The sequence below is a fragment of the Atractosteus spatula genome, chromosome 11, assembly GCF_055471065.1.
Source record: "Atractosteus spatula isolate fAtrSpa1 chromosome 11, fAtrSpa1.hap1, whole genome shotgun sequence".
Classification (NCBI taxonomy): Eukaryota; Metazoa; Chordata; class Actinopteri; order Semionotiformes; family Lepisosteidae; genus Atractosteus; species Atractosteus spatula.
In genome coordinates, this window is record NC_142716.1 from 12471365 (window position 1) to 12482630 (window position 11266).

Genomic DNA, 11266 nt, shown 5'->3' on the forward strand with positions numbered 1-11266 from the left:
CTCTACTGCAGAATTTCTTATCTGCCCATCCTGGGGCATTGGTTTAGAAATTCTGGTTAAAAAGGAAGAGTTCAATGTGAGTGCATTTAAGTACTGACCAGGCTGTGCCTTGCTTAGCTCATGTTATAAGGTGTCAATGTTGCTGTCATTATATGTATACAATTATACCTAATTTATAAGATGGCCTCTAATTCAGTGTTTTTGCAGATCATGTAGGTAGTATAAAAATGCCTATACCACTACTAAAAAGGAAGAGATAAAGAAAAATAATTATAATGAAAAGACAGTAGGAACAAAAAAATCACATGCAGTAGATTAAAGATTATCTCCATACAGTAGTTGTCAGGACTCTGGCTTGACCAAGGGTTATAAGTTCAAAACCCCGCTGGCAAACTGCTGTTGTAATCTTGATCAAGATACAGTACGTCACTAAAATTGCTCCAGTAAATTTCCTGCTGCATAAATGGATACTCTTCAGAGTGTTGTCTTCAACTGACTTATCAGGATAAATAAAGGTTTACAAAACAATCTTTGTGCAGGATGAGAACAGTAGCAAGGTTGAGTGAAAGCTGTGGAAGAATGTACTGTACGGGTGGCCTTCATTTACAGTTGCAATTGATTGAGAAAGATGCTAATATACAGTAGGTGGCAAAAGTCTTCACTTCCAATGATGTGCCATTCTGTTAAATTTCGTTAATTATATACGTACATTATGCATATGTTTGTTTTTTGCTTTGGGTACAGTGACATGTAAATTACTTCACCTAAAAAGGTGTTAAGAGTTAGTATTCAATTTCTTGAAACGTGAATATATTAACTTTTCAGAGTTTGTACTTAATTTGTAACTCAACAAAAATGAGAAACTACTGGAATGTGGTGAATATATGCACAGTATATAAACATGATTATAGCCATATATACTCTATGTGCTTGTTAAAACTTTAATAAGTAACTTAAATTCTGAGAATGTTTTTTTAGAATTAGCTAAGAATTAATTAAAAAAGTTTCAGCATGAGATTTTTCTCAATTTTTCTCAGCTAATTCTTACCAAAACATATCATTAACATGATTAAACTGCATTACAGTAACACTACAGGAAACTTCAAAGGCTTTTGTTCATATACTCAGTGAGACTTTGAATATATGGCTTGAGTTTGACATCATTACAAGTCTGGAATGGAAACATCCCCATACACCCCCTGAACCACATCCGCTATAAGTAAGAAATTTTGAGGTAGGCTGTTTGCAGGAAACCAAAACTATATATTTGTCACAGAGAGATGCATCAAAGCCTAACTCCTATTCTAATTACATTCTCAAACACAGAAAACTGCAAGCTCTTTTTGATTGGACTTTCTCTTTGTACCATAAAATGACTCACACCCCAAATCTGTTATGGCTCCCAGGGAACTTTACAGTTCAGACACTTTTATTAATGTTGGCAAATACCCAGAACAAGGAAGAAGGAAATTCAACATTTATAAATAATTAATTTATACGAGTTAATTCTTTAACTCTTATAAAAGGATAACTAAATCTGAATTTTTAAATGTTTCTAACTTTTGTGACATGCTTTCATGCGGGGCACTTTTGGTGTTACCACTTACGTCAGAAACAATTTGCAACCCACATATGTATGAAAAAGGAAAAGGTGCCACCTATTTCCGAAATAAAGAAATGAAAATATTGCTTTGGAAGATATGTAATAACAAAAAAAATTAAACTTTATTGGGGTCCTTCGTATAAAGAACATACTGTCTTCCAGGCAGTTTTGACATACTCATTTTTTCAAATTATTTTTATGCCAGAAATTTCTTTTAAAGCACCTCTATTATTTGTTTTTTGCCTGTAGGATTATTTTAATGCATGGACCAACAATATTTTCCAGGGGCTTCAATAAATTCCTTCTACTCTAATCTATGCGCTTTGTCCTGTTGTTTAGTCATGGCTAATGGCTTTTACGTAACAGCAAGGAAGATGGAAGAGTTCCAGTACTTCAGATTGAAGAGATAGACACGTCTTCCTTTCTCTGAGTTTCTGCAGAGTTATATCCAGAACTCATAATATTTTAAATTGTGCAAGAATAATTTGCTTCTGTGAAACAAAATATTCATTTTTTTGTGTTTTGCATTAAAATATTGAGAGGTCTTAAATATTTTCACAAAGTTAAAAAATAAATCTTGAATCTAATGTGGACACCAGCTTGTTAAACACAAGATGATACTAAAGAAAAAGTGAAAAAGTAAACAAAGAGCTTAATGACTGTTCCTGTTAGTGACCACAAACTGATGCTGATAAGGACAATCACAAACAGACTTTAGTAACCTGCACTTCTCAAACTATGCAAAAAAATGAACATAAATTAATATCAAGCCAGCTCTTCAGGTGTACTAAAATAGTTATGACTTCTGCACATAGAGTTTTTTGTAACATCTTAAGTTGCAAAATAAGTTATAAACACTGAAAAAAACATTTATAAAGAAATGTGCTAATGATCATACAATTCATGCATGAAAGGATCAGTAAATACCAAGTTATTGGTAATTATTTGGTAATAAGAACTCTTTTAATGTGTACTAAAATATAATTTTTTGCAGCTCCTAAACTAAAAGTAAATGTCTTTTATCTCAATGTCTTTTGGAAAAAAATGTTGACATATCCTCTGATACCTCATAGAGTTCTATTACAAAATGGTGACTGTGAAGGATATATGCAGTAGTAATGCAAATTAAAAAAAAAACTGAAATTCAATAATAATGAATAAATTGCAATAATGCAACTCAGTATAAATATCAAGCTTAGATACTTATTTGACCATTACAACTAACTACATGCTGCTTCCAGAATGATTATTTTTTTGTATAATCCTGAAGACATTTCGAAAAGCAAAATATGCTGCACTGTAATTAATATTATTTTTTATTGTGTGCAGTACATACTATTCAATAATGGCATCACAGCTGCGATTTCATTTCCAAAGGTAGCATAAAACAATTCTGAAGTCTGCAATTAAATTATTTCAATACATATTTTATGCATTGAATTCCATGTCTTATGTGTTATTTCAGTATTCCATGTGCTCTTCTTTATCAAAAACCTGGGGGTATTACATTTTGAGACTGATGTTGTACTATATATACATAACTGAATGGTTCCCACTAGACATTCCAGCATGGCTTCATAGAATGACAGTAAAACAGGGTACAATATGTATATTATTTGAAAAGTTATGAGCAAAATCTGGACATTTGTTTTAATCATGCAGATCATTTAGCAGGCTTGGAATTATTGGTTCATTGCATTTCACAGCTGTAGATACTGTATATATCCTGTCTATTCAGTGGTTGCATTTTAGTTTATAATATTGCACTGTGCTGTTGACAGCTTGCTAATAATAAAATCAATTTGTTATTCCCTATGTGTGAAATGTAATCCTAAAAATCTCATCTAAAGATTCCTATCCGTTTTCATACATTTTCTCTGGAAACTATGTAACACAAATAGGATTAAAGATTGAATAGTTATACTAAGCTATTCAATCCTGTGCAGTCACCCACCTTCCAATTCCATTAGACTTAGCTCTGTATTTCCCAACCTTATCTCTAAAGTCTTAGTTATACTTATTTTTGAAAACTTTCTGTTTACTTGTCTCATTATAAAACCCAATAATTTAGCCTTCTTTTATCCTTTAGATAAAAATAATGGTTTTCAACCAGCAGAATGAAAAGCTGTATAGCTTTATTATGCACATCTGTGAAAGATATGTGAACATTTGGGAATAATGCATTATTTTTAAGATAAATTTTAATTTACACAACATTGATTTTATCTACAATTTACAAGTATATGTAATGTAAACAAAATAATTTTACAACCACAGTTACAAACACATGATAAATCTTAAAATCACTAGCTGTTACAGACATGTTAGTTATTAAAAGCAATAAATTAGGTATATAATATAATTTGCATATTATGCGCAGAAACATTAATAAATAGGTGAAAATTAAACTTTGATATCAAAACTTATGCATTAACATTTTACAAATGAAGTCTAGAAAAAAGCTGCTAATAGCACAACACACTAATACACTACAGCCAGATGGCCAGCTCTGTTTCAGCTTCCCCACGGTCATTGAAAACACATGACCGAGATCTTCTTCTAAACATGTTGCCAGTGGGTGGTTTTGTCTTAGTGAGGTTTAAATAGATATCTGAGTGGAGAAATCTGGGATAACAGTCCTTTTTCATTAAACTGTAGACTTTGCTTTGTGCTGAGTCAAAGCAAGAGCGTGTGGGATTTAGGATATTCTGTTTAATCGTTGTCTTTGTAGAAAAGTCAATGTTAATCTGTAACAACAAAAACATCTTAATGTCAAACAATTGATTATTTATACAGAAAATGCAGTATAGTCTTACAATAGCACAATAACAATACTAGTAATAATCTTAGTTGTAACGGTAATAATCATTATAATAACATGTTCAATTTAGACTACTCTGATTAAACACTTTAAAAACTCTTTATGGTAGTAAATTTCAATTAAATTTTTCATAATTGGATTGTATATGTCCCATTTTTTAACTACATGGTGGTGCAGTGGTTATCATTGCTGTCTTATAGCACTGGGGCTCTGGATTCAATTCTGGACCTAGGGTGCCATCTGTGTGTATTTTCTACTGTAAATTGTCCTCCTGCTTGCATGGATTTCATCCAGGTGCTCTGGTTTCCTCCAACAAACCCAAAAAAATACTGTTAGGTTTTGTTAGTTGACTTCTGGGAAGATTGGCCCTGGTGTGAGTGTATGCATGTCTGTGTTTGTGTCTGTGTATACGCTGAGATGGAGTGTCCTGTCCAGGGTACACACTGCCTTATACCCATTGCTTGTCGGGCTAGGCTCCAGCTCCTCCACAACCCAGACTTGAAAGAAGCAGTTAGAAAATGAATGGATTGATATCCTGTTTTGCCGAAGTGGTGTCAAGACACTCCTGTACTATCTTTTTCAATATAAATATTTGTTTCTGTTTAAAAAAAGTCAGGTCTGAAATGTCTCAAAATGCCTGCAGGTGCTATTTAAGTAGTTTGTTCAGATCCTAGTAAGTAGGATATAGAGACAAACTGTATTAGAACTTCATTTGCCATAGCTTGCCTAGACTAGTGGGTGAGATTAGGTTCTCACTTTCCAAAATATATGTTTAAAACACCATTACTAGATGTGCATCAATACTTAAAAATGTTCAAACATTGTAGTGCACAGCTGTAATTAACCTTTTTGCTTAAAACTAGGGTGAAACCGACCGAAAGAAAACATAATCATCCCCATTTTTAGTATCATTGACTATATCTTAAATAGCTGTTGTCTAAGACATTAATGTCTTAGAAATTAGTATGATATAAATATAAAGGATTCTAACATTATATTCCCTATAGGGATCATTATATTTTTGCATTATCACTGAAGAAAGTTGCATTGTAAAAGTTCACTTTTTCAATTTGCTGATAATGTTTTTTCTAAATTATCCATGTGCTCTTTGTATTTATTAGATTCAAGATTAGTCACATATTCGGACCAAGGTTTTCTTTTTTTTCGCATTAGAACCATGTATGATTCAAAGCAGATTAAAAGTTGAAGAATTTAAAAAACAGTCCTGATATTTTACTGCTTCATTGTGATGCATATGTGATGACAAGCAATGCCTAACAGTCAACCATTTCCTTTTAACCCAATCTGCATTGGCAAACCTCAGTGATTAATGTCTCAGAACTGTCTAGCAGACAGGTTTATCTGGAAACTATTGTAACATATGATATCCTAGGTATTTTTTGTGAATTTGTCTCCTCAAACTACATTATAACTTTCATCAGCTAGGGTAACTAATTTAATAGTTGAGACTGGGCACGGATGTACAACATTTTGATACAATCCCAGACCCCTAGTCATTGCATTTAAAAGCTGAATTCATTGATTTGCTTTAATGTGTTACCATACAGTGCTACAATTAAGTTCTTATAACCATTTCAGCCAACCTATTTTTTTTTACAATGGAATCTTATATCACCCCTTGAATGTGTTAGTCTAAAACCTAAATCTTTAGTTTTACAGCAACAATACTTTATATTCTCATGAGAGCATAACATAATCCATAACCTTGTGATTTGTTATGATATATCAGTAACTAGAAAACAACTTGCTGAAGCTTTGGTATTGTGAGTACTGTTTCTCCTTCTGAAAACATACAAATCACTAATAAAAAAATATATAGGCTCTTCATAGGCTACTGATCTTATTACACTCTGCATTTGTGAAGGAACTTACCTCTTTAGGGGCCTCTGACTCGATGTACACTGCATATATCTGTTTAGCTTTGGAGGCCAGCTTACTGGTTGACTTAGTCTTCTTGTAATCCTCACAGGCCAACCAGAATTCAATGTTTTCCTCACTGAATTCTGTCTTCAAGAACTTGGTGAATGTTTCCATTCCATCTATAATGGAATGCGTGGAAAAATCAATTGTACATTCATGAAGGTTTGACCACATGTAACATGCATACAGTGTATGTAAGATCTGATAAACTTGCATGGAATCAAAAATGCAGATGGAAAATGGGAGGAAAACTCCATGATCACTATGAAGAAGTGTAAACAGAAAATTGAGACTTTATCTATCTTCCCACTTTCTGATAGTTAAATCTTTATGTGATAATCAATGATCTCATGAATTCTATAGTAGGCAGTGATGAAAAGATGCAAAACCAAGATATACTGTACTAGCCATAGGAGAATAAAATTCTATTTATTTTTATAGCATTTTGTTTCAGACTTTTGCAACATGGAAATTCCTGTCAGATAGTCTTCGATCCTAATCTTATCTTTGCAGCACACAATTTGCCAGTTGTATAAACAGGAATTTCAAACTATATTTTCCTTATGAGCAAGAATAATATACGTAAAAGATTATTATCTATTATTCTTAACTCTGGCTCCTAATAATTGTATTTGATTATACTGGTTCAGGGCCTTTAAGGATATTTTTGGGATATCATTATTTTTAAATACTAAACCTCAGTTTACTCAATTCGATCAGTTTGAATGTTATCATTCTTACTATAATTAAAGAAAAGATTTTTAAATGAAAAATATTTGCCTTTTTCATATATAAATTACATGTTAAAATAGAATATTACTCTGGATTCTAGGCTTTATTTGATTGTACAGTATCTTTTCATTATCTGCTTGTTAATAAAATAATCTTGAAATAACAAGTAAAAGGTTTTTAGATAGAGTCATCCAATAATGAAGTCTAACCTTTTTGATTTAGTAGTTCCTCAAAAGAATCACTCCATTTCAAAGCTTCTTCTGGTGTGACACTAAAACAGACACATATAGATAACAATAATATATTACAGTACATTGTATGCATTTACACAGTACATTTTATAAAGCTCACGATGATCCTTAAGGAAACAAATATTGAAAAAAAGTATTAAACTCTTCAGAATATATGATGTCAGGTTGATAATGCTGTTGAATTCTGTACTCAGAAGATTATTCAGTAGCATTTATGTTTTAACCTTAGAACAGACACACTTCTTGGGAAAAAAAATGCCTTGTTTCTGACTTAACTAGACAACCACATGGGTTGCTATTGTTTGGTATTTGAAGGATCTTCCTACTGAATCTACCTCCAAATAGCCTAGAAGTTGTCTCCACCACTGAAAGAGTATCACAGATTAAATTCACCCCGATAATCCAAATTTTGGGGGGATTCAGAAAAGTGAAAAAAATCTCAAATGAAAAAATTACTATTTTAAAATGTAAATCCTAAAAATGGAATAGGTCATTATCAGGTAATCATATACTGTATGGTATGTTTCATAAAGCCACACAACCATGACCTTGAAGGTTGCCTGTCCTACCATAAACCACAGATGGTCAATGTCTTTATAGAAAGTTTTTTTTTCCCTATTTTTAAAACTGCACACATTAACGTGGCATGAATACATATTCAGGGCTCGTCAAATCCATGGCCCATTGCAGGTTCTTCAAGCATGTAACAAACTTTTGCTTTATTACAGTGCTCACATTTTTATGGCAACTTTAACTGATTAATGATAAGTGCTGAGTTGCCTCTCATGGCAGTTGCAGAAGGGATTTCCCTTTTGCTTAGAGAAAGTACTCACCATGCACTTTTTGTTGTCTTCTTGGTGTCTGGGTTGACATTTTCATGTGATCCTGACTTGGTCAGTAGGAGGCTTAGCCTGGTCTTTTTTTCTTTTTCTTTAACTCTAAAAAATTCCAAGTAGAAAAAAAAAGTTATTTAATCTCTGCTCTATATTTATACTATATACTAAATGTAACCAGGATGATACCAGAACTCAGGATAACCTGGAAAACGTCTCACCTCTCTCTGCAATAATGCCAACTGACAACATAACATCTCTAACTAAAGTACTGTCCAGATACTTTTCAAACTCTTTCGATTTCAAGATGAATAAACCAGTTGCAGGTTGCTCAGCGATCACAAGAAATTGCAGAAGACAGAGGCAGTATGGTCTCAGCTTTGGGCTACATTTGCAGAAGTTTGTGGTCTTGAAATTCCACGTTCAGACTTGCAAGAACTAAATACAAGCTACGCATGATGGTAACAGAACTAAAGAATTTCATGACAACTTGTTTGATGGCCTATTCAGATTCAGGCTTATATTAACAAATGGCTGTTAATAAATTTGCCCAAACTGGCTTTTTATAACATTTCTCAGGCTTAGCAAATGTGTACAAGTAGTTTTTCTACAATGCTCACAATACAGCATTGTACAATGTACAGCACTGTACTAATGCCTTCATATATTTCATTGGAGCAGCACACAGCATTGGTTTGATTGTGCCATTTCAAATGGAAAAAACACTTTGCTTTCTGTATAATAATGTTGCATTTTTTGTTAACTTACTAAGTGCACTAAAGCAAACGTCTTCACACATTAGCACTGGTATACATAAATGCTCATTAATAGTGACTTTTTATTTAAAATGAATGAATGATTTTAAACTGATTAAAGTCTCTGAATCAAGAGTCATTAGTAGATGCAGAAAAGCAGTACGCATCATAAAATTACCAAATACTAAAAATGATTACATTTTAGTTACATAGTACTGTGAAACAACAATCAAGCTAAGCTTCATTGCACATATTTGTAAGAAATATTTATTACTTAAAAGGTAATTAAAGTAAATGCATTAAGTGAAACATAGTTTGTCTTGATCAAATCAATATCAGTTAAATAGCTGAAAACAAGGTTTTCAACACTGCAAAAAGGGGAAGTTAACACTGCAATGGAGGCTCGCTATGCTATTTAATTGAATTTGTTATTTTTTTAGAAACTCTTAAGTTATAATTAAACTTAATAAAACGTATCATTTGTGATTACATTCTCGAGTCAGCCACAGGTAAAGGATACTTTAGATCACACTAACGTCTACTATGCAACTAAAATGTCTGAGGGGTAGTGTCGATTTTAAAGACAACCATCAAAATTAAGATTTTATTATTACCTTTACCACTGTTTCCTCATATACATTTTGACTGTAACAATACATATTTTAGCTTACCTTGATTTGGTTTCTTTCTTTCTCTCGACTTGCAAATCAGCTGGACTGAGCATTTTGAAATATGCTTCCTCTTTGGGGGCAGAGAAGTTTAGTTGAGGAAACAAAAACACAACTATTTCCATGTTCTTCTTAAACATGGGTAACAGATCTTACTTCATAACCTCATTTATACGCTGTTTGATCAGCAAATGAAAAGCCTTTGCTTTTAAAGCTCATTGGTGTTTGGTTTTCCCCACATGCTAAGACAACTTCCGGCACCAGGAAACTGTGGCATTTACAACATTTTTGTAAAAAAAATTTCCCATCTTCGATTTATGAAGTCTGACTTGCTGGCAACAAGGTGAACAATATTAACAAGTAAATTGTAGTAAAAAGCAAAAAAATATCAATGCACTCACAAATGCGTTTAACAGAAATGAATAGGAAAAGGTTAAAACTGTATAGCAGCTTTAGAATTTAGTAATAAGTTTTTTAGTTTTTTGCATACTTTATAATACTTAATGTATTATTTTGTATTTTTATGTATGAACAGAATATTACTCATTAGAAGATTGCAAAAAAAAAACCATAAATTATATCTTAGTATTTTAGTATAAGTAGATATCAAAAACATACCAGTAGGCCTTCTTGACACTGGTATTTTCATTGTTTTCAAACATGAACAATTGACATGTTGAAAACTATGCAGGGTTGGCATGGTGGTGCAGTGGTTAGCATTGCTACCTTGCAGTGCAGGGACCCTCGGTTCAATTCTTAGGATGCTATCTGTGTGGAGTTTTTTTTTAATGTTCTCCCTGTGTTCTTGTAGGTTTCCTCTGAGTGCTGGCTGTGGGAAGAAAAATTCCCACAGTCCAAAACATACTGGTAGGATAATTGGCCCTGGTGTGAGTGCATGCATGTCTGAGTCTGTGTCTTTGCATACAGTATGTGTCCCCTGTGATGGGCTGGTGCCCCATCTGTAGTGTACCCTGCCTTTAACCCCTTGCTTGCTGGGATGAGCTCAGGCCTTCCTGCGACCATGAATTGGATGAAGCGATGAGAAAATGGCCGGAAAACTATGCAGACACTATTATCCGAAACTTCTAATATATTCTATCTTCTTTTACCAATATAATGTATTAACATAACAAACGACAAACTATACAAGTGTTACACTTTAGAAAGAAGATCTAGCAAACTGAGTACCATTTCCACTACAGTAGACATAAGATGCTTCTGCTTTTTGATGTTGTGGTCATTGGTGAGGAGACTGTAGTGACATTAGAGCCAGAGAGGCAATGAATAACAAAATAAACATTTGAAACTAGAAATGACTACTTCCTCTTTATTACGAAGCTTAATGGACATTGAAAAACTAACTCTGGCACTGTAACCCAGATGGGATATAAAAGAAATCTGTGGCAGGCAGACGCCAAGTGGAAAATCATTGCTAAAAAGTGAAATAAACAATTCAGAGCAATAATTCATATAGGGAGCTTTTACAAAATGTTAATGCTTCTTTCCAAGCTGTCACTAGTTTATTACTATAGGACAGGTGCTATGCAAAAATCCCAAACTATTGTAGCTTCCTACATTTAAAATCAATCTATCAAATAAGTTACAGTCTTGCAAATAAAATCCCCAAAATGAAAAAAAATCCAATGATTTCTATGCATCCAT

The 11266-nt window shown here is 33.0% G+C and overlaps 1 protein-coding gene across 1 annotated transcript; it reads right to left on the bottom strand.

Annotated features, from left to right (window-relative positions):
* Window positions 1-2909: 2909 nt before the first annotated feature.
* On the bottom strand, window positions 2910-9908 carry LOC148823536 (regulator of G protein signaling 21-like). The gene is made up of 5 exons (XM_088927363.1): window positions 9608-9908; window positions 8182-8286; window positions 7307-7368; window positions 6318-6484; window positions 2910-4350 (listed from the first exon to the last, which is right to left on the bottom strand). The coding sequence occupies exons 1-5, from the start codon at window positions 9742-9744 to the stop codon at window positions 4093-4095; spliced, it is 729 nt and encodes a 242-aa protein (XP_088783489.1). The 5' UTR covers window positions 9745-9908; the 3' UTR covers window positions 2910-4092.
* Between the last annotated feature and the right edge of the window lie 1358 nt (window positions 9909-11266).